Source organism: Panthera pardus, unplaced genomic scaffold (assembly GCF_024362965.1).
Source record: "Panthera pardus isolate Hobbes unplaced genomic scaffold, ASM2436296v1 HiC_scaffold_22, whole genome shotgun sequence".
NCBI classification, from domain to species: Eukaryota; Metazoa; Chordata; class Mammalia; order Carnivora; family Felidae; genus Panthera; species Panthera pardus.
In genome coordinates this window covers 46,717,040-46,744,317 of record NW_026526788.1, presented here as the reverse complement: position 1 = coordinate 46,744,317, position 27,278 = coordinate 46,717,040, and the positions used below count along the sequence as shown (strand labels likewise).

The window sequence follows — 27,278 nt, the reverse complement described above, 5'->3', positions numbered from 1 at the left end:
CATCAGCACTAGGTGCTGCACTGTTTCAGTGGGCACTGGTTAGATGGTCAGAGGTCTGTTCTGGCTCCAAGCCCCATGAGGAATTACTGCTTTATATAACAGAAGGATCGCTTAGACTGAGCCGCATATGCATGTGGTTTTATAACTCTGGTATTTTCTGTCTTTAATATGTGTGGATGACTCTGCTGGGGCGATTTGTCTTCACAATGGTACAAATACTTGTAGGCAATAATGATTTTTCCCTACCATCTTTAGTCATCCTTTAGCCAAACTGAATAAATGTTTGGCTCTTCTCATCTTTATGAAGCGGAAGGTACTAGAATGCAATAATTTCTGTAGTGGCTAATGTGGTTTCCTAGGTGCTGTGTGCTGTGGAGACATGATGCCTGTACATTTTAGGAGGGAGGAGAAGGAGGAAGCTGAACCCTGTTGACACAGAGTGATGCAGTGGGAAGCTTAACAGCCCCAAAGATTTACTGGCTGAGTTGAAGGAAATAGCTGTTATCTATCAGTGGAGTTAAATATGTGATACTCTTGTATGTAAAATATTCAGTGACCTTATGCCAAACTTGTGAAACCAGTATCTTCTGGTGTTTTTCTTTTTCTTCCTGTAAAATTATCTTTGTGTAATTGCAAAGTAGAGTATTTTTAAGTGGATATAATTTTTGTGATTCTTATGAGTTATCTTTGTGTAATTGCAAAATGGAGTACTTTTAAGTGAGTATGGTAATTTCTGTGATTCTTAGGAGTTTTGTATTATTCATAAGTTTACTAAATAGAAGTATCTTTTGTTTTGCAGATGTTTGTTTTTGAGTTCTGATAGTAAGGAATTTGGATACTGAGGAATATCTCATGTGAAATTGCTTGCTTGCTAAATTTCACATAGTAGGTAGCAAGAATCCAAATATATACACAGGGAAATGTATGTACATTATTTTGATTTCTTTTTTTTTTAAAGTTTATTTCTTTATTTTGAGAGAGGGAGAGGGTGTGCATGTGCACTTGCGCAAGTCGGGGAGGAGCAGAGAGAGAGAGAGAGAGAGAGAGAGAGAGAGAAGGAGAGCGGGAATCCCAAGCAGGTTCCACACTGTCAATACAGAGCCTGATGCTGAGCTCGAACTCATAAACTGTGAGATCATGACCCAACCTGAAACCAAGAGTTGGATGCTCAACTGACTGAGCCACCCAGGCACCACCCCTCATTTTGGTTTCTAAGTTCCAATAGTGGGTATACTGATTTACCAGGGTTTTTTATTTAGACTTGGCACTATTGACATTTGACAGGTCACATTTTGTTATGGAGGACTGTCTTGTACATTGCAGAATGTTTAGTAGCGCACCTGGCCTCTACCTGCCAGATGCTAGTAGTATATCTCACTCCTCACAGCAGTTGTAATGACCAGATATGTCTCTAGACATTGTCAAATTAACTTGGGGTAGGGGGGAGGATGGCCAGATTGCCCCTGGTTGAGATCCAGTGCTGTATACCATTGCACTTAACTAAATTTGTAGATACTAGGAAACTCAGAAGAAGATCAAAGCCGATTATAGCCACTAAGGGGCACTTCATTTCGTCAGTTGCATGGAGATAATTTTTAAGGAAGAAAAAAAGAGAGGAAAAGATTGCCTTTAGAAGTTAGAGCACAAAAAGGTCATTACAATTTTTGTATAAAAAGAGTATATTACATTAAACTTCATGGCTATGTGACCATTATTAGGCTTGGCTATAAGCTGCCTCTTAAATTTGCTGTTCTTCTCTGGAAATTACCAACAGTGCTTATTTGTTGGTACTCGTAGTGCCCTGAAGGAGTTTCAGATCATCAGCTAGTTCTTCCTTATTGATCACAGTTAAACCTCAGGTAGCCCCTTTGTTACTTGAAGAGTTAACATCCTCAACAAAGCAAGAATTTATCAGAGGATGTACTTGAAGGTCCTCCAGCAGCTACCTGGATGGGATTGCCTGTCACTCATGTATTTGGCCTCCTGTGCTAATTAATACGGAACACAACATTGATTTAAGTGGACAGTATGTGTGATATTATTTCCACTTTCTCATTTACATTTCCTCACGTATTCTCTTAGCATTCTTCCATAATCGATGGCGGATAAATGTCTTCTTATATATGTTACTGTTCTCATTCCCTTCCTGTGAGCTTTTGACTTTGAAGGCATTTATCTATATTGCTTTATCCTATTCCCACCATTTTGTGAAATTCACATTGTGAGCTGCATGCATGCTGAGCAAGGTCATCCTTTTATTTTGAGAGTGAGTAGAGTGTGAGGCTTTTGACGTTTGTATGTATATTTTTTAATTCATGACACCAATATTCATCATAGTTATTTGGATACAGAATTAGTCTGGTTAAATGGCTGCACTTTCTCAATAGTCTTGATGTTAAGACTTTCAGATCTTTAGGGGCGCCTGGGTGGCTCACTTGGTTGAACATCCAACTCTTTTTTTTTTTTTTTTTTTTAATTTTTCTAATGTTTATTTTTGAGAGAGGGACAAACACAGAACCTGAAGCAGGCTCCAGACTCTGAGCTGTCAGCACAGAGCCCCATGTGGAACTTGAACCCACGAGACGTGAGATAATGACCTGAACCGAAGTCAGCTGCTCAACCTACTGAGCCACCCAGGCGCCCCTAAGCATCCAACTCTTGATTTCAGCTTAGGTTGTGATCTCATGAAGCATGAGATCGAGCTGAGCGTTGGGCTCTGCGCTGACAGTGTGGAGCCTGCTTGGATTTTCTCTCTGTCCCTGCCCTGCGTGTGCGTGTGTTCTCTCTCTCTCTCTCTCAAAATAAACACTTAAAAAAAAGACTTTCAGATCTTTTGACATTTTTTCGTTACACATACATGGCATCACCCTTCTGAAATATAAATACTCATCTTATTTTTTTAATTTTATTATTTTTTAGAATTTACATCCAAATTAGTTAACACATAGTGAAACAATGATTTCAGGAGTAGATTCCTTAATGCCCCTTACCCACTTAGCCCATCCCCCCTCCCACAACCCCTCCAGCAACCTTCAGTTTGTTCTCCGTATTTATGAGTCTCTTCTATGTGTTCCTCTCCCTGGTTTTATATTATTTTTGTCTCCCTTCCCTTATGTTTATCTGTTTTGTCTCTTAAAGTCCTCATATGAGTGAAGTCATATGATATTTGTCTTTCTCTGACTGGCTAATTTCAGTTAGCATCATACCCTCCAGTTCCACCCACGTAGTTGCAAATGGCAAGATTTCATTCTTTTTTTTTTCTTTTTTTTTTTTCAACTTTTTAAATTTATTTTTGGGACAGAGAGAGACAGAGCATGAACGGGGGAGGGGCAGAGAGAGAGGGAGACACAGAATCGGAAACAGGCTCCAGGCTCCGAGCCATCAGCCCAGAGCCTGACGCGGGGCTCGAACTCACGGACCGCGAGATCGTGACCTGGCTGAAGTCGGACGCTTAACCGACTGCGCCACCCAGGCGCCCCAAGATTTCATTCTTTTTGATTGCCGAGTAATACTCCATTGTGTATATATACCACATCTTCTTCATCCATTCATCCATCGATGGACATTTGGGCTCTTTCCATACTTTGGCTATTGTGGATAGTGCTGCTATTAACATGGGGGTGCATGTGTCCCTTTGAAACAGCACACCTGTATCCCTTGGATAAATGCCTAGTAGTGCAATTGCTGGGTCGTAGGGTAGTTCTATTTTTAGTTTTTGAGTAACAATTCATCTTATTTTATATCTTAAAAGCATCTTATTACTAAATTTATAACTTAGATTTTATTTAGTGGAAACATTTTTTCTAAGTTAACTGTCAGTCCTTTGATACTTCTGATGCCCCCTCATATGTTAATCTGATATATAGCAGTTTTGACCAAAAATTTGCTTTATGTTCAAGATACTATGCTGTTTTATGCTATGGCTATCATACCTTTGGCACAGAAATAGTGATTATAAACAAAATCTATTTTTTGTTATACTGTCATTTTGGAGATAGTTATATTGAAATTTTCACTGAGTCTTTTCTAGAATTAAGTTCATATATCTTAGGAACTAGCATAGAAATTTCCCTTTAAGGTATGCCAGGAGAGGAACAAGTAGTTTTGATAATGAAATGGGACCTTCCAGAAATATTTCTAAAGCAGCTGTAATAATTCAAATAAGAATTGAATTGAGAAAGAAGGAAAAGAGAATTTTTTTTTTTTTTTTTTTTTTTTTTTTTTTTTGAGTATCAGTGTTTTGGCTAATGATGGTAGTAGAAAGCTAAAAGACCATTCTAATTTTCTTCTTTTTCTTGTGCATTATCTAGAACTATATTCTAATCATGCAACAAAAATAATGGAAATATGATTTTTATTTTCATGGTAGGAGATGGAATAAGCTGAGGCTGCGGGACAAAGAGAAGTGCCTGAAGCTTGAAGGCGATTCTGAGGAGAGCGATGCCGAGTTTGACGATTTTAAAATCCCGGGTTTTCTGTTCAAAAAGCTTTTTAAGTATGTGCTGTGTGTTCTTTCCTTTATGTCTGTCATCAAGCCATTGTGTACAAATTAATATTTCAGGAATTACACAGTAGTTACCTGTGGACCCTTAAGGTACTTGCAACAATGTATTGCAGATACGGATACCATCAAATGAAATTTTAGCCACGTGCTGCTCATTAAAAGTAGATGATAATAAATTGACTAATGTTCACATTGGGCATGTTTGTAAGCTGCTGAGTCTATGTGGACCTGTCTCTGCAGCCTAGAAGCAACACATTTAAAAGCCATCTCCATTAGATTATTTTTTTGCTCTTAGTAAATTTAAGGGACCAAATCTCTAATTTCTTAAGTCAGATTAAGTAAGAAGAGATGTATATTAAAATCAATATTGGGGTGTGTTTTTTTTTTTGTTTTTGTTTTTTTACTTCTGTGTAGAAATAAAAAACTATTGAGAGTAGTATCTAAGTGTTTTATATTGTACCTAAGGGTAGAATACTTCTGAGCTGACCAAATGTGCATCTAAATATTTTATGCAGATGTTGTTCTAATGTCAAAAGAGAAGGTATAGGCAAATACCTTTAGCATTAAGTTGCTATGTGAGACTATGTTTCATGTGTGAAGTGGCCAAGTGTTCCAGATAACTGGGAGCTGTGTGATAGATGTGTGCCTGTAGCCTACCTGGCCTGGGCCAGTCTCTTATGATGAATGTAAATACTGAGGCACATTTTCAGTCTCATCACTCCTGGGATTTACTTAACAAGATAATTTAGGAAGGCTTCTTCAATGCATAGAGGAAGTTAAACCATTAAATAGCTTTCTGTCTAGTAGCATCACTTGGTAGTTGGGTGCAGGATGTGAACTTAATTTCTTTGAGACAGTTATGTTTAATCTCCTTCATAGATTCACCTGTCAACCGTGCAAGATCTCTATTGAAAGTAGACAATCTCTATTGAAAACTTGTGCAAGATCTCTATTGAAAAATAACATGCTTTTTATCTTTTCTCTCAGAGGTCTTATATTATAGTTTCAGTTTTTATCTCTATGAGGAGAGGGTGGGCAGAAGGAGTTGGGAGTAATTACTTTATCCCACTAATGTATAGGAAAGCTGAAATCCTGAAAATGTGAAGTGTCTTGGTTGGGTTGTCCTAACTGGACAGAAGAAGACCTATGTGGAAATTTAGTCCGGAATCTCCCTAGTAATTTTTGCAGATGAATCATTTTATAGCCCAGAGAGGTGGCTTCTTTGTTTATTGCTTCTCCCACATGAAAATTAACTATGGAAGGGTTCATAAAGACAGCATTTATTGACAACTCTCTTTTTGTCGGCTCTAAAGTGATTGCTTCTTAAGGAACAGGCCAAATAGTATCAGTGTTGTACAAGCAAAAGGAATACCCAGATTATAAATTAAATTGATTTAACAAAGAAGGATGCTTCTACACATGTAGTAAGTGAGTTGGCAAATATGCTCAAGAGTCAAGTTGAGTGCATTTTTGTGAAAGTGTGAGATTTTCTGTTAAGGAAATTTCACAGTCGAACCAAACTTTGATTACTAGGAGCATATAGGATTCAGGGTATTGACTATTAACCCTATAGTAGTTAATGTAAGTACGTTTGCTTGTTTGTTTTAGTCTTTTTAAGAAAAAAAATTGTTTATGTTTGTTTATTTTTGACAGAGCAAGTGGGGTAGGGGCAGAGAGATTGGAGAGAGAGAGAACCCCAAGCAGGCTCTGCACCGTTAGCGCAGAGCCTGATGTGGGGCTTGATCTCACGAACCGTGAGATCATGACCTGAGCCGAAACCAAGAGTTGGGCGCTTAACTGACTGAGCCACCCAGACACCCCTGTTTTAATTAGTCTTAATTGCACATTTCTGGAAAGTATTTTGTGTTCATTTCTCAAAAACAGGTTTTTAAATATTTCATAAGTGTTATTAAACTTCTGTTCCTTTTCTTCTGCTGTATGAGAAAAATTAATAGGATTGATGTGTCTCCATTTTTCTTTGATGATTAAGTTTTAGCCAGTCCAGTTTAATTTTAAGCTGTAGATATATTTTTGCTGTATTTACCGCCCTCTGTGGAATTAAATTAACAGGGTATAGTTGTACACAAGGGAGTCAGAAGGTACAATTATCTATTTAAGTGCTATTTTCTGCAAGATCGTGTTTAACTTTTAAAATTCTGTTTTGAAAATTTGCCCAGCAAATGCATTCATCTGTATAATGTAGCAATCAAATGACAAACTTCAGTCTTCTGACCTGACTTTTAGCCACACTAGCAAATGCAGTCTTGGGTTAGTGTGACAGTGCCAAGAAAAACCAATTATTTGTGGTTATTTGGTGATACTTCAGTCTCATGGGGGAAGCACAGTATAGTCATTTTTTACTATTTTATAATAGCCTGTAAAAAATCTTTAACTTTTTCTGAAGGAGTAATTTTTATATGCTTTTTAAAGGTTCTGAAAACGGAATTCTGTTAACTTACTTTCATTTGAAGTGTGTAATTGTTTACAGTTTTTATTAGGAAATGAAAGCAACAGAACCTTAGTCTGTCAGTGGTGCTGCTGAAACCAGAACCCAGGGCCCCTGACGCCTCAGCCAGCATATGCGGGTGCAGTCTGAGAGCCTTTGTAGAAAGTCGTGATACGACTTACAGGGCCGCCTAATGGAGACTTTTCCTTAAACCATTTCTTTAGTGTTATTCATTTTATAAACACATAATCATATGCTATTCAGGTACCCTTGGAGATTACATTTGGAGGTGAGGAACCACCGGGCACGCTATTACTGCCTCTCCTGGGTCACATAGGATGCAGCTGTCTTAATGCCCTCCCAAACTCCCCTTGGGATACCATGCCGGTTGCCACTTTTTATTCCTTTGATGACTTCTCAAGTGCTCCTCTAGATTTTTCCTGCCTTAAGTTGATTGGCCCCAAACGAAGAGAGGTGTTGCACCCTTATTGGAGGGAGGCCGTGTAGTTTAAAAGTGAAACACTAGAATGATCATTGGGAGATTGAGGTCCCTGCTCTGCCTGGAGGAGCTGGTCTCATAGTTGTTCTGCACCTCAGAAAAAGGAGGTTTGTTAGTATTTAGTGATTCCAATCGTACATCAGTTTTTTGGGGGAGTTTTTTGAACTACATCTTTTTTTTTTTTTTCTATTTGGAGAGAGAGAGAGCAGAGAAGGGGAGAGAGAGAAGACCAAGCAGGCTCCCTGCTCAGCACAGAGCCCGACATGGGGCTTGACCCTGCAGCCATGAGATCATGACCTGAGCTGAAATGAAGAGTTGGAAGCTTAACCAACTGAGGCACCCCAGCACCCCTGAACCACATCTTTATCCACAGCTGAAATTGGTCCAGTGTAACTGGTTCACAGCAGCTTTTAGCCTAGATCAGTGTTTCTCATCCTGAGCATTTGGGGCAGAATAATTCTTTGTTGTAAGAATTATTCTGTGCATTGTAGGATGTTGAACAGCATCTTTGGACTCAACCCACTAGATGACAATTATGCTTTACTAATTTTAACAGCCAAAAATGACTCCAGGGATTACCAAATGTCCCCTAGGTAACCAAATAACTCCCCATTGAGAACTGCTGGTCAAGATTATCTCCTAAGTGGAGTCACTTTGGAAGGAGAGGTTCTGGATTTCAATTCTGGCTTGCTCATTTTTTTTTTCCAAGCGGTGTGACTTTTGGCAAGTTATTTAACCTCTGTGCTTTCATTTCCTAACTATAAAATGGGTTGATCATCTTTATGCACGATGGTTGTGGGGCTATATCCAAACCACCTGGCCAGCTGCCTCCCCAGCAGTTGGCTTCTAAAGGAGTTGGTAGCCATCATTCTCTGTACATACCGTGTATTAATAGAACTTGTCCTTCTTCCTGGATCTAAAGTTCTTTTATCCATACTAGACTTTACTATGTTTTGATTTTTAATCCTCTTCTTCAGGGGACATAATCAGTGTATATATTAGCAAACTTAATGAGCAGCAGCATTCTTATTCAAAGTTTTCCTAATATGATAGTAACGGCAACAGCTAGAGTTACACTTTTGGAATTGATTTGCAAACTATTGGGGGGAAATTATAACATATAATTAAGAAGAGATTAGATAAGAGTGGTTCAGCAAGGACTGGAGTTCACAGAGAGGTTCTAGGTAGACAGATCACATACTAGACTAAATATTGACCCAGTAAACCAACAAGAAAACCACCTGTATTGTTTCTTTCTTAAGTTTATTTATTTTGAGAGAGAGAGAGCGAGAGAGCATGTGCATGTGCGCAAAAGCATGGGAGGGGCAGAGAGAGAAGGACAGAGAATCCTAAGCAGGCTCTTTGCTGACAGTGCAGAGCCTGACATGGGGATTGATCTCACCAACCACTGGGAGATCATGACCTGAACCAAAATCAAGAATCAGACGCTTAACCAGTGGCCACCCAGCTGCCCCCAAACTGTGATGGGGTGGAGCACTCATAAGCCTTGGTATTTTCTTTGGGGAAAAAAAAAAAAAAACCTGTAGATTTTATTGTCCTGTATGTGTTTTTTGCCTTAGATTTTTTTTTTTTTAAACTTGGTAATTTTCATACCATTCCATGATATTGTCTTTCCTTCACTCTCAAAAATGCCTCTTGCATTATTCCTTTTTTTAAGCTTCATTTTTAGATTATAAATTATGCCTTTAGTGGAGAAAGGAAAATACCAACTTTTTTTTTTTTTTTTTTTTTTTAGAGGGGAACATATTATTTCTTTTTGTTTTGTACTCCTTATTTAAAATTTTAATAGCTCTGGGGGCGCCTGGGCAGCTCAGTCGTTTAAGCATCTGACTTCGGCTCAGGTCATGATCTCGCGGTCGTGGGTTTGAGCCCCGCGTCAGGCTCTGTGCTGACAGCTCAGAGTCTGGACCCTGCTTTGGATTCTGTGTCTCCCTCTCTCTGCTCCTCCCCCACTCACACTCTTTCTCTCTCAAAAATAAATAAACATTAAAAAAATTAAAATTTTAATAGCTCTGATCTTTTTGTATTTATGATAAACTCCCTGAATCAAATTCTGCTTTAAAATATTAAAAAGATTTTTTGTATTGTCTTTAAACTGTTCTTTTTTTGCATCTGCTAATAATATGACAGAATCATCTGTCATGTACTAATTTTGTGAGCAGCCCTTTTTATTCAGACTTGTTTATGGCCTCAAAATTCAATTAAAATTTTCCTATAAAAAGATAATGTAATTGTCAAGTGACTTTTCAACAGTATATGCTGTAAATTGTGGTGTTCTGTCTTGCTTTTTGATGCTGCTGAGATAGAAAACGTAAATGTTAATGCCTCTTTTTCATAGACAAATTATTGGAACTTTATATAACTAAAGATATGTGAGATTTTTTTCCAGAAAGATATTGAATAAAAGACAATAAATTTTTGCTTGTTTACTAAGCTATTTCTAATGTTGAAAAAGAAATGAAATAGTCCCTAATTACCTCATCTATCAGTTTAATTAGAAATGTGTTAATGTGTTCTATAAAGAAAAATTTGTGATTTTATGCCTAGGTAATCAAAAATGTATGACCTTATAAATATAATACTCATGTAAAACACACATCCGGCATGTTTCTCTGACTGGTACTAGAACCTAGTCAAATGATTAATTCATGAGTACTTTCTGTTATGATCTGTATTATCCACCATTTGCCATTTTCTCTTTCTTGTTGGTGTTTGTTGTTGTAGGTACCAGCAGACAGGTGTTAGGTGGCTGTGGGAATTGCACTGCCAGCAGGCAGGAGGAATTCTGGGAGATGAAATGGGATTGGGCAAGACCATCCAGATAATTGCCTTCTTGGCAGGTCTGAGCTACAGCAAGATCAGGACTCGTGGTTCAAATTACAGGCAAGTGCTCCTCTGCAGACTGTCAGTCTGTGGAGCTCAATTAATATTTCATCAGATGTATTGCTGTGGAGGAGGGTCTTGTGAATTATTGATGACATTTCAATTACAATATTCCTTTAATTCTTTTAGTGGGGGACATCAAAGGAAAATTTTTACGAGACAATGGAGCTGTAGGGCAGGAGAAATTAAACATGTAACACTTTTAATGAATTCCAGGCATTGATGCTTCATTTTGCAGATGAGCCCCACTAGATATTTTGGGTCAATACAGTGTCTAAGGTTAGCTTCTACAAATGGATTGTTTACAAACTCAATTATGTTAATATCGATAGTTTACACAATATGGAATTTTAAATTGGGCATAATACCTTTAGTTCCATTTATTAAATTTTACATTAAAATATTTTGTTCTGGCAGGAGACCAGGTGAGCATTACAGTAAGTGCAAAGTCTATTCATGGGGAAGGTTGGAGCTTTGGAGAAGCCATTCTCCCGAATTTCTTTTATAATCAGTATGCTCGATAGCATTTATAGATAGTGCTTTTTTTTTTTTTTTTTTTTTTTACATGAAATTACTTGTCTGCTCACTCTGCTTTCTTCTCCCTCTCCTAATCTTCAAGATTTTTATATCAATTCTAAAGCCAAAGCCTAAATGACTGCCTAAAATGATAGAAAATTATGTTTAGATTGCAATCTTTATTTTCTTTAGGAATTGAAATGAACTATTAAAGCTTTGGTATTCTGAAAGAATAAGCATTTAAACTATCAGTTCAGTGTGTTGGGATTGAAGTATTTTATCTTGAAATACAGTGAGCATTTATTTCCGTATTGAAGCTATAAACTGGCTCTATGTAAATCAGTATTGGTAAAACTAATAGTAGGTAAATCATGTGGGGTATTTATTCTTGAACCCAAATAATCTGAGAGCTCCTTGTATTTGAATAGGTTTATCTAATGGGTAACAATAGCAAGATATCTACCAAATGGTTATGTTGTAGAAACCTCAGACATTTACTAAATAGGGTTTGGAGATACCTTTAACATAGTGTCAATGTGCTTGAAGTCAGCAACTGCAGAAAGTTACTGTCCTGCACTCTGGTTTATCCCCAGAGAAATGTTTAGTAGGGAGCCAAATGCAAACCATACACTATTGAGTAAAGAACTTTTTTTTTTTTTTTTTAATCTTCAGTAGTGCTTTATTTTTCTTCGTTACTCTTCCATTAATTTAACAGATCAGCCTTCTCATGAGTGTTACTTAAAGTTTTAGAATATTTTAGGAATATTTATATGACATAAGAAAGGGAAAAAACATTTGGAGATTTAAAAATACTAAATATTTTGTTATTACATGGAGGTTATACCGAAGCAGAGGTTTTGCTTCAAATATTAGAATTCTATTACATATTTTGCTTGGAAAGGTGAAAAGATTCCAGCCCGAGGGAAAAATCATAGTTGAAAATGAACAGTTAGTGTGTTTTCTTCTCTGTGAGTGTCAGTTTAGCATTTTAAAAAGTGCTTTCTGTGTTCTAAATAAGCGCTTTGATTGGCTTGGCTCTGCATGTCTACATGGGTGTTTTTTTGTTTGTTTGTTTCTTTCTTTTTGGATAACTGGAATGCTCCAAGCTGCCCCCGATGGTTTCTAAGACTGTCCTTCTCTCCTTAAATGATATCTGGGGTTTTCTTATTTCCCATCTCTTATCTTTCCTTTCCTTTCTATTATCATGAAACTTGTGTAGAGTCTGATATGCTGGGCCTAGGAAAACTCAGGTCATCCCTGCAGTGTAGTTTTGATCTAAAAATTAAAACTTGCTCTCTGGAGTGGTGGCAGTCCGACGAGGAGGGAAATCAGGGTTAACAGTGAGCAGCAGCTGTAATCACTTAACCATCAATGCCCATATCCTCTGTTTCATAATGAAATAGTGTGGCATGCTGGACTGTAGCCCAGATTGTCTTTATTAAAATAGCATTGGTAGAAGTGGCTTCCCAGGATGCAGTTGTGTATCACCCAAACCACCGGGCCCTTTATGAATAGAGGTGTACTGGGGAGCTTGGTCCCCTCCACTTCCATGTGCCAGACCAAATTGTATCACATTTTCCTGACAAGTTTATAACATGTCCACCTTTGTGACTAGATGAACTTGGAGTTCTTCTTTGTGCTTATGTCCTAAAGAAAAATAGACAAATGGTCACATGAAGTTCTGCATGAGCTGACATTGCTTCCTTGGCTATTTACATTTTCTCTGAACCCCTGCAAGCTGTAGACTTGGGGCCCTGACCTGAGATGGTCTTCGTGTTGCAATTTTATGGTCCATGATCATTAAAACAGTGTAAATCTCTGGGATGCCAAGAAGAAGCTTGATGGTAAAGAAGTTCTTTTGGTTTTGTTTTTTAATGTATTTTGTATGTGTGTTTGGTTTTAAAAGAGGGAGTAGCTTATTACATGCAGCTGTAAAAATCTATCCCAGATCATCATGTATACGTACTACCTTCTCTTCCCGGGGCTGTTCCTGTTATAATGATAGGCCCCCTGAATTTCATGATGGAGAGAAAATAACTTACTTACCTTTCAAACTTCAGTTAATAGAGTCTTGGATATCATTTAGTAATTTTCTGGTTACCAATAAGTGGTCTGAAAAAATTAATGAACTTCCAAAGGTAAATATTTTACTTTGTAATTCCTGGTAAGTTCTAACCAATGTATAGCAGATTTCCATCCTGCAGGTTGAAGTATTTGACTGTTGGAGCTATTGCCTTGTCCTAAACTCATTAGATAATCAATGATAATCAAGGATGAAAGAAATTTTAGCCAGTTTGGTAATTGATGCTAATCATTCTAGTACATTTAGCCTTTTCTTATGCTCATCTCACTGGTATTGAGGATTGGAAAAGGGTGATTCAGTTGATGTGACTGTTAATGGATTTGATTGACCCTTCTGTGGTTCAGGAACAATCTAGGTCTGTTCCTAGATTTCCACTCAGTGTGAAAATCTTCATAGTCTTTTAATAGAGGGAAAATGGCAGAAATTAAAGGGTATAGTAATGCCAGATAGATGATTAGCTAGAATAAAATATTGGCCTTAAATGACAAAGTGTGAGTCATCAATGTAGCCGTTTGCAGAAAGCATGTGATAAAAAGAAAAAATGCTGTATAACTGAATACAGTGTGTATGTATATTCATGCTTACTTGAAAGTGAGTTTGTGAATATTTTAAAGAGGTTTTGGTTGGTTGTTTCCTAATCCCTGCTAAGTGCATATTGATGATAACTCTTGTTCCCCTTGGAGGATGTAAAGAAGCTGGTGCATTTAATCCTTTTAGAAAGGAATGTAGCCATGGAAGAGGCCAGAGCAAAGTCATGCCCTCCCCAGGGAGCTTGAGGTCCTGCATGGGACCTGCCCTTAGTGAGGAGCAGATTCTCGCTTGGGAATTCAGTGAGAAGTGTCAGTCTGTTGTAGCCTCTGACTTCTTGAGACCTTAATATGGAGCAGAGGGGCAGAGACAGTGACTGTAGCTGAAGGGTGAGAGGATTTAGAAGTGGGTGGAGGCATTTTGTCACATTGGAATATAAGGGTAAGCCTCATTTCGGTTATGGCTTGTTTTCTATTAGGTATTTTTGAGTTGTGCAGAAGATTATTTTTAATACATCAAGCACTGTGTGATTTATTCTGAGTAACCTACAAAAAATTTTTTTAAGGTCAGGAATTATTTACTGAGCTGTAGCAAGAAAATAAAAATTACATGATTCCCTAACTCAGAAATCATCTCTTTTAACATTTCAGTATATTTTCTAACAACATTTAAGAAAATGTTTTCATTTTAAAAGGCCAATATACATTATCTCCTGTGGTCTGGGCATTGAGATCATTTGAAGAAGAGGCCATTCCTACCCTCAAGGAGCTTAGGAAAGATCTAATACACATTTACAATAAGAGTGATATGTGTCACGGTAGGGTTAGTATGGGGTCCTGTCTAGTGTGGATATACCACAGAAGGATCCTTAACCTATCTGGAGGGAAAGAGGAAGACCCTGGAGAAGCTCAAGAGCTAAAGCACAAATAGATGGCAGTTAAGAGGGTAAGAGGGGACAAGGGGAAGGTTGAGAGATCAGAGGAGTATGTACTTCGTAGAAACTGAAGACAGCACTGGCAGGTGGAGTGCTGAACCACAGAGGCAGATGTTGGGATGGGGGCAGTGAGAGAGTCGAGGCTGAAGAGGTGAGCAGAGGTCAGATCCTTGTGGTCTCATAGGCCAGCTCAAGGTGTGTAGATTATTCAAGCGCAGTGGGCAAACATTAAAGGCTTTCAAGCAAAGGGATGAGACATTCAGATTTTGCCTTTCTGAAATGACTGTGCTAAAAAGTGTAGTAACCTAGGTAAGAGGTGATAGTGGCCAGAACTGGAGCATTAACAGTGTAGATGGAGAGAAGGGTGCCTTTCAGAGGGATTTAGGAGGCAGACATGGCATGAAGTCAGCATAGGTTGGGTATGGTAGAGAACAAGAGGGACAGATCAGTGAGGAAGCATGCATTTCTAATTTGAATACCTGGACAGTGGGTGACAGTTCCTTTCCATTGGGTTTGCAAACATGGGAGGAGGGCGAGGTAGAGAAGAATGATGTGTGGTGCTGTGGGGACATCTAAGTCAGCCAGCAATTAGACATTCAAGAGTATGGTACTTTGCAGTTCAGGAAAGAGATCTGGGGTGGGGACCTAGATTTGAGGGCATCAGTGTAAAGGGAGAGATTACAACTATGGGGATTAATGAGGTAGCTTGGGGAAAGCATATGCAGTGTGCATCTAGCATCAGATATTCAGCATCCTTTTGGGGCAGAAAAAGGTGGGGGAGGGGGAGAGTGGCAGTGACTCTGCCCCAGAATGAGTGAGAGGTAAGGACAGGCAAAGGGATTGGTCAGACAAAAAAGGGATACTTTTTCCACTGTAACAGGGGGAAAGGGCAGGATGGTACACATGCAGTGAGTTACCTGCGGTGTGCAATGTATCAGGTTATTTTTACTGCCAGTAAGGGAAACCTTATGTTGAGTCCGATGTTCACAATACGTGTAGTATACCTAAGAACCTATGGAGGAGGTGGGCAGTAGACACAGTATGATCAGCAGCTCAGTGATGTGATCAGGGACCCAGGGACTTCAGTTTTCTCCTATGGCCAGTTCTTATTAGTCATCAGGTCTCCTTGCACTGTAACCCAACTGGCCATCAGCCATTGGTAGGAGCACCCAAAAGAGCAAACTCTGCCCCAGCCTAGAATGGAAGTCCATCCTTACCCTGAGTGAACCAGACTTGCCAGGCCCTGAGTGGAAGAGTGAGCATCGCCAGGGGGTACTGTGTGCTGACTGCTGTGCGTGAACCAGGGTTCCTGCTTTTCCCCTCTCGCCTCAGCCAGGCAGTCATCAGTCCCATCAAGTACATGTGTGGGAAGGAAGAGAGGATACCTAACAAAATGGTGGTTCTGTTAGGAAGGAGAGAGGAGAGATGGATGTTGAGATAGTGGCCACCAGGACCAATCTACCAGCTCTCCGTGTGTAAGTGAGATGGGATGATTCCATAATTTGTTTTTTTAAAAGACTTCTTATGAATATTATCCCAGGTTTTTAAATATTCTTCAAAAATGATTTTAATGGTTATATAATATTCAATCTTATTTAACAAGCTTGTAATATTTGCTATCTGGCCCTGTTGTGAGCATTTTACAGGTGTTAACTGATTTAATCTTTATATAACCCTATATGATCAGTACTATTATTATTCCCATTTTAAGATGTGAAAGCTGAGGTTGAAAGAGGTTAAGTTGATGTGCCCAGGATCTTGCACTTTATGTGTGCAAGAGGACACATATGTGTGCAGAGCTGGAGTCCAGACCCACTGGCTTGTGCTGAATTAAAGAAATGGGATGGTTTGTTCAGTCGTTGTCTTTATGGACGTTTCGGTAGCACTCACTTTTTCCACAATGTAAATATGCTACGGTGCGTATCCTGGTACATAAATGTTTCTTCAGGATTGCTGGGTCAGTGGGTGACTGTCATTAAGCCTCTTGCCACGTAGTGCTCTGTTGCTCTCTGTGAGAACAGTACAGCTGTGCTCGTGGCATGGGCTTTCCAGTGGAAGCGGTCACTGTGGTGCCCTCCAGAGGAGCGAGCAGCACCACGCAGTGAAGGCAGGCTGTGGTGGGTAAAGACTGGCTCTAGGCCTTGCCGTGTCTGCTGGTAACCATGTTGCCTCAGGCGTGCCGGCCTCCAGAGCCCCGGAACACTGCAGCATTCCTGTCCTGCTTACTTTCTAGGGCTGTGCAGTTGATTGAAATTGTGTGAGTGAAAACTCTTCATAGGCTGTAAAGCTTCAAACAGAAGATTCTCTTTGGTTTGAAGAAACCTGTAATATTTTCCCTAATCTGGAGAAGAGGAAAGGAAAGTATTTTTGTTATGTAATTTTTGTTCAGTTTCCATTTACTTTACTCTAGATTTCACTTACTGGGTTTTAACCTCAATAGCTTTTTCTTTAAAGAAAAAATAGATTTCCATAGCTAGGCTCTTCTTTTTTAAACTGTTAGCCTTCTATTTGTTTCCTTTTTTGTTTTTTAGTGCTTAATCACCCATATGCTGTCATTCATGGTTGTGTTTTCTTCTTGGATGTTTTGGGTGCAGGTTCAAGGGGTTGGGTCCGACTATAATTGTCTGTCCAACGACAGTGATGCATCAGTGGGTGAAGGAATTTCACACGTGGTGGCCTCCGTTCAGAGTGGCAATTCTGCATGAAACTGGCTCCTACACTCACAAAAAGGTAACACTATAATACTTCAGTAAATTATAGTTTGCTTGGTTTTAAAGTCTTCCATTTTACATATTTGTTTTCCCTCTGATGCCTATATTTCTCACATGTATGTTCCTATTTCTTTTCTGCATTAATCTTATTGTCACTGATTTAATTTAGATCTGTGTATTTTCAAAACAATTAGGAATGTAGGCTTTATCATTCTAACAGTTCATAGTGGTGTTGAGACATGTTTGTTGTCCAGCAAAATACAACTGGTCACAGGGCACACCACAAGCCTACTAGCATGAGTGGGACCATACATCGGGGCTTACATTAACAGTCAGCCAGCTGGATTTGGGGCATTAGTGGCCTTACACAGTTTAAGGAAAGTGTAATAGAACACCTCATTGGTAAATGCATTTAACGTGCTTTTAAATATATTCTTAGTGACGAAAGAACAATCTTCCTTTTTGCGAATTTCCTAATTTGTATTGTTGCTTTTTAGTTAAATTGCTTTTTTGGTCTCTGAATTCTTGGTCATCATGTAAGCATAACCACTGTATTTTGAAAGTTGAATTTCTTCACTTATTTGTAGTTTTAGTCACATTAAAAAGGAAGTTTACTGTGCTCCAATGGGTAGCATAGAGAGGTTGTATTATACTTCTAAATTCTCATCTCTGACCATCCAGACTCTGCCTAAATGAATAATTACCCTTCTTTGCTGTGGGTTTGCAGGTTACACTATTGACGGGAAGTGGCAGTTTGTTATGAGTTCTTTCTTTCCCAAGTCTTTGGGGCTCTTGAGTGAGCTCTTGTGTTCCCCCCCCAAGAGCAGTGTACCTGAAAGAGCTGCTGAGTGTTTGCTTCACTGAGGTGGATGCATGTGAGCCACTAAACTCCACTTTCCGTGGGTTCACCCAGTACCCCTTTCCTCCCAGAGTCCCATTTTGTTCATGATCGTAAGTGGAACTTTTGATAAAAGTAAGTAAGGACTGTTTATAATTTGGTAGCTCAAGGTTGATGAGATGGAATCTTGCTTATAGTAGCTGCTGTTAAAATCAGTCGACTTTGCCCTGAATTTTAAGTGATGGTAACAAACTGAATTAAAATAATTAATGAAGTAGGGTTAATGCTGTGATCAAAACAAAAAAAAAAAATCCAGTGATTTTTAACAGCATGAAAATAACAGTTTAGATTTTTTTTTTCTAGTCAAACTAAATTGTAACTATCTTTTCGTCAACCCTGTAAAACATTTTTGATGCCTTTTTTCACTTGTTTGTCTATTGATGTTTCTTAATGTTTTATGTTGCAAACTCTTGCAGCAGGATTCATTAGTTGATGCTTCTCTTTAAGAGGTACACTTTTCATATGTTCCTCTTTAACCTTTTCTTTTCTTTTGGGATACTGAAGGGCATTTATTCACTTTCACCGTATATCGTGGCTTACCTGCATTTCCTCTTTTATTTTAAACTGAAGAACTGTCTTCATGTAAGTGTAAGGTCTCTGTTGGTGCGACTTGCTTCCTTGTTTGGAGGGCAGAACTTTAAAGAATAGATATTTCACTTTTGTTTACAGTGGTTTCATCTTCTGAGGTCGTTTTGCACACACAGACACCTGCATACATATGAATGTTCATAATTTTTTCAGTGCTTTACCATTTACCAAGGACCTTAACCTGAAGTTTCTTATTTAACTTTTGAGGAAAAGCTGTAGACTTGTGTTTTTCCTCTGACCCTTAATTAACTCTACCATTTCTTTTCCATTATGAAGTATTCCAGATCTCTAAAGATGTAAGTTGTTATGCAAAAGATAAAATCTTTTTTTGCATCTTACAGACTAGTCTTGACTTAGAAACACAATCAGTTTATTACTCATTATTGTTAGTATCAGTTTGTTATTTGTGATGAGGACACATTGAAAATACTTTAAATCCTTTGCACAGACCTTGTTACTAACACTTCCTGAGATCAGAACTCCAGCTGTTGGATTCAAACACCAAAGTGACATTTGATACCTTTGCCCCTTCCTTTTATATTTATGTGTGAAGATCTTTGTCACCACCCCATGCATTCCTGTTGGCTTACAGATAATGTGTTACATTGCAGTACAGTTTATGTTTTTTAATCGTATTTCAAATATTCTGTCATTGCTAGTCTGGCGTCTAACCCAGCATGTAATGCCTAACTTACTTTCTGTCCCTATCAGCTGAGATTCTTTTTCTCCATGGTGGGGCTTTCTGTGTCCAGTAGCTGTCCTATCTAAATGTGATAATGGTGCTCTGGCATAGGGACATTCAGTGATAGAGAAAATACAGAAGAGAAATTCTCTTTAGAAAACTTAAAAGTAATAACTCAAGAATTGTTCTACTTATTCAAGTAGATTGTCTTGATTTTCGTAATGATTTGTTGTAGCTGATATGGCGTAAAAATTTAAAAACTAGAAAAAAATTTCATTTAGAGAACAGACATCAAATGATCAAACCATTTCTGAATGGAACGCATCTATCATTCTTCTTCCTTACATTGCCTTGTAGCTTCCCACCTCTCTCACCATGTGACCCTATATTGTCTTTGTTAATATTGTATTTGATTGACAGCATAATTTAGAATTATCAAGTGCAAACCCAGGAGCCATGCAAAAATATATGTGGCTAATATTTCAGCCAAACAATCAAATCAGATAAAGACATTTTCAGTCTTCTGAATCATCTTTAATGGTCAATTGAAATCTCATCTAATAGGAATCTAAGATTTTCCATTTCTCATTATGTTTCATGATCCCTTTTTTCTAACATAGAGAAACTTGATATGAGTCAATTAGCATACATTTGTTGAATAACTATAAACATGATATTGTACGTATTTGATGCTGTTAGGGCTCTAAAAAATGGATGTGATGTTTTTAACTGACCTTGAAAAGCTAACCATTTTCTTGGGGAAAGAAAATATATGAAAAGATAATAAAAGAAGGCAGTTTTGTGATACTTCTCACATAATTCACAGTGGGTGGTGGCGTCTTTAGCACTGTTATGAAGTTTAATTATTAAGGACCCTTTTTTCAATTTGTTGGAAGATACATAATGAGAAATTTCATGCTTATATTCTGAAACAGTTGTCACTTTGTCTCTCCTACCTTTTCCTGCTATGCAGGATATAGTAATTATGTGGAATATTTTCGATAATTCAAAGAGTTTAATCTCACTGTGACAAATTTGTGGCACTTAGAGGCAGAAGAGTGGGAAATGCAACAATAACTTAAAGGCTCCAAAGCATAAATTTTGTCATTACCAGACTAGGGTTCCAATCTTGGATTTGCCGTTTGATAGCTTTGTGACCTTGGGCAAGTCATTTAACTTCTCTGAGCCTAGTTTGATGTCCTGAAAAATGAGTATTTTTTGGTAATTTTGTGAAGAGTTATTGGGGTAACAGATGTACACAAAAGCTTAGTGTTGTCCTTGGCATGTAACTCAGTTACAATTCTTACTGTTAGAAACAAAGAATGTTGTAGACTCCTTCTTCTCAGTAGTCAAGAAAAGATGCTCTGATGTTTCTGACTGATTGAGTATAAATACATTCTAGATAGAAGGTTCACACTTGCTTTATCAAACACGTTCGTGGGCATTCACTTCTAGACCTTTTTTTCTCACATCCAGGTACGTTTGGCCCCAAATGGAAACAATGAAATAGCATGTTGAAATTCTTTTTGCAAAATGCAAGGTACGATTAAAGAACAAACCACAGGAAAACGTGGCTGTTTGATGAAACTGCCATCACGTGTTTTTAAAAAGGCCTGTTTTCTGGAATGTTAGGAGTCAAAAGACTTGGCTTTTTAACGAGCTGGAAGGGAGTCAAGTAGAGATATAACAGATAAAAGTAGAAAAGGACCACATGGTCCCTCAAACATCCTAAATATTTCAGACCCATTCCAAGTACACAAATTATAACACAAAGTGATGTAATTCCTATTAACTTTGGAGACAGTGTATACACCTGATACAAGAAATGATAGATGCTATGCTTGTTCTGTGAAGTATATTGTAAAATTATGTTGCTGGAGCCCTTTTTTCTTCATTGTCAGCACAAATCCTTGTTTATTAAAGATTTAGCTTGAAGGAAATTTTAATTAATTACAGGTGCAGTAAATCCTGCCCGGGAAGCTGCCGTGCTGTGTTTATCGTGAATGGCCTTCATGTGCCTGTGCTCCACTCCGCTCTCCCCGCTGCCTGACAGTGTGATTTATGGCTGTTGTTTTCTACCAGTCCACTGTTTGCCCTCTAGGAGGGATTGGTCTCCTGAGCCTCCATAATAACAGCAGCACTTCCACAGACATCTTTTAATGACAACAGCACTGCATTCAGTAAGTCAGGCTAATTGCAGATGTACCCTATTAATTGCAAAAACTAGGAGAGGTTACATATTTTACAAGCTTTTAATTTGAAACCGCCCGAGATGATTTGTCTTAAGTGTTTGGATAGAGACGTCCATAATATTCAACAATTCACCATTATTGAAACTCCAGTCTAGGCAGTTATAGAATTCTGAGATTGAATCAGGTGAAAACAAATAATCTTAGATGGTGTTTTTACCCAGTGGCTGTTAAGTGGAGGTTATATTTTCAATAGGGATATTTTTTTAAAAAGATTCTTACTCTTTTTATAAAAGTGTCCTTTTGATTCTTAATCACTGTCATGTATCTTCTGAATATGGTAGAAATTCTGTATTTCTATAGCTTAACATTACAGAATTTTCCAAATAAACTTTGATCCTTATACCTGCAAAAGAAGCTGAACATGGTTCCACTGGTGTGTATTTGAGGGGCTTGGCATCTCATTTGTTTAACTCGGTTGAAGTGATGTCCAGAATCCAGTTTGGAGCAGTATTCCTGGGGGGTTAATGGAATGACCATCCTGAATCTAACAGTTAGGAGTTTCAGGGTCATGCGCAAGTAGGCCTACATTTGCAGGGTTTGGCTACAATGCAGTGGATGTTTTATAAACGTGAGTGGTAATTTGACTTGTGCTGTTTTTGAAGCCCCAAACATTTGTACTTGTTTTCACCCGCCTCTTCTATGTATACACAGAGCTCCAGGTCTAGAGGAGAAATTAAGCACTCACGTTCTGTATTTCAGTTTGCTATCTTCTTGGGTCCTACCTGCTTCATGACTTTGAGCAGCCACTGCTCTCCTGGAGGGGAAAATGGGGGTAGAGTTGTGGTAGCTGCCTGTCCACAGTCTCAGGGGAAAATTTAGATGCAGAGGAATTATTAACATCTACTCTGGCTTCAAAAAATCGCAGGACTGACGGGATGAGGTGTTTGAGGTAGAGTAGTGCTTCTTTGGACAGCCTGTTTTTCTTCATGGGCGCTACTGGTAGCTGTGGTGGGGCCAGTGGCATTGGAATAGCAGTGTTGCAAGGGCAAAATGGAGGGAGGTGAGTCCCAGGAGAACCTATATGTGTGTTTGTAAAGCTGTGAGCCCTGAGGTTTTTACTGTACATTCATCATAAGGTACAAAGTTGGGAAATGGTTAATCAGGTGTGGTCTTCAGTGTAGTACTGTGCAGGCATTGAAAATTGGGAATAGGGGGATGGCAGAGTAGTAGTCATAATAATAATAATAGTAATGATAATAATGATAATGATAATACAGATCTCCCCGTTGAACCTTTAACATACCAGATATCCTAATTATCCTCTAAGGCAGTTTTATTAACTTGGAAGTTTTGAGTGTGTTATGACATGAGGAGGTCATTTCTCCCACTTTATATTTCTCTTTCAAAATTCTTTGGCTCCTATTGTACCCTTTTATACTCTATTGAATTGAAAAATATTCCAATCCTAGTTTATTAACGTAATATTAAAGTCATTTTTGAAGATGTTGAGTTTTACAAAATTGGTATGATTGTGATTACATGAATTATTACATCAGGTTTCCTAATATTTCGCTCTTGTATTCCTGCGATGAGCCTTATTAGGTTAATATACTACTAGATTTTATTTATAAAGTAATGGATCTCTAGTAGGGAGTGCACACATGTGTGTGTTGTGTCTATTAGTTTTGAAAACAAGGTTTTACTAGTCTTACAGTAATGAATTGAAATGTGTCCTGTCTTTTCCTGCTTTTTGGAACAGTTTAAACAACAGGATGGATTCTTACTTTACTCATGAAACCCTTTGGGTCTGGTTGACTTTTGGTGAGAAGAGCATACCATCTTTTTCAGGTTTTTCAGTAATTGGTCTGATCGGTTTGTCTCATTTTTCTTGGGTCCATTTTGGTACTTTATTTTTTTAATAGTCATCTTCTGTCAAAGTGTTCAGGGTTTTGGCATTAGCTCACCAGTGGTGTTGGTGAGAATACATATTTGTGTATTGTCTACATCTGGGTTGTGTTCCTTTGACATTTCTCATGCTGTGCATCTGAGTCTGCTTTCTGGGCTGAGTTTACAGAGGTTTGTCTGGTCTTTTCAGTGAGCTGTTTCGATTTTTACTTTTTTAGTTCTACCAGGGTTTTTTGTTTTTTGTTTTTTTTTAATGTCCACTAATTGTTGTTTTTATCGTGTTCTCTCATTTTCCTTTTTTAGCAGATTGCATTGACCGCTTAGTTTGATTTCTGCCTCAGTGGCATGTAAAGAACGAGTATTCTCTGTGTGGTCGAAAGCTCTGCCGATAGCTATTACAAGGAGCTCATGGAGAGTGCACATCAGAACATTTGTATCTTAATTTTTGACCTTTTGTTTTCTTTAATCTTACTTTCTCTCTTCTGACCTGTCAAAAACTCTGGGAGGCTGTGGTCGGTTGCCCTGCAGGCTGTGGATGTACTGTTTCGTCAGTGCAGCTCTGAGTGCTTGTGCTCGTGGGTTGTTGTAGGGCTTTTTGGTAGACAGGTGCCTGGCCATGCCTGGCTCCTCTTCCTTGGTATGTTGTCTCCTTTAAAATATCAAATGCCTCTCTTTTTGTCTGGTCAGTTCCTTTTGTCTGATATTTGTATTTCTAGATCTGCCCTGTTTCTGTTTGCATTTCTTGGGTAATTCCCATATTTCCAACTTTCAGTGCCAGTCTAGTTTGGGTCTAAGGGTTTGGCAGTGTGTACCCACCCATTGGAAAGTCTCGCTGCTAGTGACCTGCTATCGTTGTGGAGACCCCTGGTACATTTAGTCTGAAACCAGCTATTGTATTTTTTGTGTTCTATTTTCCTGACTTTTTTCCCCTATATTCTCTTACTTTTCCCCCTTGATAATTCTGCAGTCTGTTTCTTTTCTTGTATTTGTACACAGTTGAAGTAGCAACTGTGGATCAGTAGGTGGGCTTGTTTTTTACAAATGTAAATCCAACCTATTTTTCTTTCACAATTAAGAACCACACAGTGTGTGTCACCTGTGCCCCTTTCTGTCCTTAGGGTGGCACTTTTAGTACACTTTTATTTTCTCCGGTACACACTCTAGGTTTTGTTAAACCAAACAGGAATTACAGTGACGCTTAAAAATATATCCCTTTTTGTGTTTTAGATTTATTCTGAACAGTTTCATTAGCATTTAAAACAATGCTTTCATATTCACCTACTGTTTTAATATAGGTTTCCCCACTACCCAAAAGTAGAGCGTTCCCATAAAACCTTTCATACACTGAAGTGGCATGAAGTGAAGAAGCCCTTGCCATTAATTTATATGGAAAAACTCTTGAGCATCCCCAGACCGCAAAAATAACCTCTCTAAGGCTTTTCTGATACTTTACGACACATCTTGCTAACATGCACGAAACAAGTCACCAAACGCATATGGACCCGCTTCCGAGCACGGCAGCTTACTGCCAAGATGCTGAGTGTAGTTCCTGGAGAAGGAGCCTGGTGGCGCCACTCTAGTTGCTGGGGTGCATAATGCTTCTAGAATGGCTCCCTGCTAAACAAACACTGAACACTAATTTTGCTTTTCACCTGTTTTCATAAAAGCGAAATCCTCTTTGGATTTCTTTTGGTTGGCAAAAACAGATACTAATATAGGTCTTTCCTAAAAGTGAAGTGGCTAGTTTGAAGCAGAGGATACCTGTTATTTATATTGAGAACTGGTATATATATATTACATGTAATTTTCCCTTAAATTTTTTTTTCTTTTACAGTTAAGTATGAGGCAGCATTGCCTAATATTTAGTTAATACTAGCTTTGGAGTTGGCTGCCTTTATACTTTCAAATCGTGACTCCTCCACTTACCAGCTGTGTGACCTGGTCTGTTACTGGTTTCCTCATCTGTAAAACAGGGGTTAGTAATAGGACCTCTGTCCTTTTTCATAGAGTTGCTGCAAGTGCTCTGTGTGTGATGAGCATTTCGGTTCAGGGAGCTCTGCTGTCGCCGTTCTGCAGAGTGCTGTGTGTTCTAGGCTCTGCTGTCGCCACTCTGCAGAGTGCTGTGTGTTTCTTCTGCCCTTGGAAAGGTACCATGTTCTTTGGTGCAGTCACCTCTCACTGGCTGGATATATAACATACCCTACCTAATCTGTCTCTAGTTTGTTTTCTGTTTTTGCCTGTCTGAAGGTGAATTTATTGTTTCTCTCAGGCATGACTGCTAGTCTGGATCAATGCAGAATTCCAGGGTCAAAGCCTTCCCCCTACAATTATGGAAAGATTGTCCCTTTGCTACCTTAAAAAAAAAAAAAAAATCATTGCTTTTATGTCCTTTTCTACTCTCTTCTCTCGGATTTCATGTTTTATACTGGTAGAGCTCCTGGATTTGTCTTGTCTCCTTGGTTTTTCTCTCATTTTCTTTTTCTGGTTTTAAAATAATCACTTCCCATCCTCCTTGTTGATTTAAATTTAACAAGGATTGACACGGAAGGAGATTTTAGAAAAATAAAAATTGGGTAAGTGTTTACATATTATAACTTTTTCTAGTCTTCTTTTGAGGCTCCCCCGCTTAATAGTAGATATGGCAGTCTGTGTTTACCACTTACAGATTAATGAAACATAAAGTAAACTTCCAGTGCTAATAATGCATAATTGTGTATATTATGTTTGTATACATATTTTAAAAGTGCATTAGATTATATCATGATTGAAAGGTTGCCACTCAAAGAGTAACACTCATTTAGCTTATTTAAATGAGCTTATTTAAAACTGGCTTTTCCATTTTATATTTTAGGAGAAACTAATTCGAGATATTGCTCATTGTCATGGCATTTTGATCACTTCTTACTCCTACATTCGGCTGATGCAAGATGACATTAGCAGGCATGACTGGCACTATGTGATATTGGATGAGGGGCACAAAATTCGAAATCCAAATGCTGCTGTCACCCTTGCTTGCAAACAGGTATGACCTTTTATAACTGGGGGATTTCCAGGTGAAAAATAGTGTTTAATTGAGAGTAACACACTTAGGGGCTTTGCATAAGGGATTTGAAATACACATTTTGCTTTAATGCAGAAAATTCTTTATTCTTGCCCATTATCATGTTTTTAAAAATTCTAATTGTTCACATTACTAAATGTCTCTTGTAGGGGTCATTTGTTAAGATGTAACCAAACCTGACTCTGATCTGTAGTATTCAGCTTGAACAATAAGAAAAATTCTTCCCTATTTATTTACATGTAATTGAAGAATTAAAATTGCATAAAGTGTCCATGTTTTGGAGATGACTAAAATGATATGTAAAAGTGTTAAAATTTAACAGGATTGCATGGGAGTATTTTGGGGTTGGGATGGTAGTCATCCCTTGGAAAGTGAATTTAATAAAAAAGTGTTTTCTTTCCCGAAATAGTTCCGCACCCCTCATCGCATCATCTTGTCTGGCTCACCGATGCAAAATAACCTCCGGGAGCTGTGGTCGCTCTTTGACTTCATCTTCCCAGGAAAGTTAGGCACGTTGCCTGTGTTCATGGAGCAGTTCTCGGTTCCTATCACCATGGGGGGATATTCAAATGCCTCCCCAGTACAGGTAATGTATTGGGCAGGTAACACTTCAGGCATTTTAATATTTAAATGTGCCTACTAAGTACTATACTTTGTAGCCAAGTCATTCATAATATAAGGGAAATGGCCAAGCTTATAAACCAGTATCTGCCAAAAATCACAAAATCATTTGTGCTTGATAGCATATATTTTTCCAGATGAGTTTTAAAAACTCATGTAAAGTTTTCAGGAGCAGTCAGAATTATGAAACAAGGATGAATCAGTTC

At 38.3% G+C, this 27,278-nt stretch overlaps 1 protein-coding gene across 2 annotated transcripts in view; it reads left to right on the top strand.

Moving 5' to 3' along the window:
• ERCC6 (ERCC excision repair 6, chromatin remodeling factor) overlaps positions 1 to 27,278 on the top strand; it is a 77,924-nt gene that overhangs the window by 28,228 nt on the left and 22,418 nt on the right. For both annotated transcript variants that reach the window (XR_002078782.2, XM_019444909.2), the window contains exons 6-10: positions 4,370 to 4,495; positions 10,195 to 10,353; positions 17,009 to 17,144; positions 26,242 to 26,412; positions 26,861 to 27,037. Coding sequence is in view for 1 of the 2 variants with exons in the window: in XM_019444909.2 (XP_019300454.2) it covers positions 4,370 to 4,495; positions 10,195 to 10,353; positions 17,009 to 17,144; positions 26,242 to 26,412; positions 26,861 to 27,037 (769 nt within the window). In the remaining variant the exon portion in view is untranslated. The remainder of the gene's footprint in view (positions 1 to 4,369; positions 4,496 to 10,194; positions 10,354 to 17,008; positions 17,145 to 26,241; positions 26,413 to 26,860; positions 27,038 to 27,278) is intronic.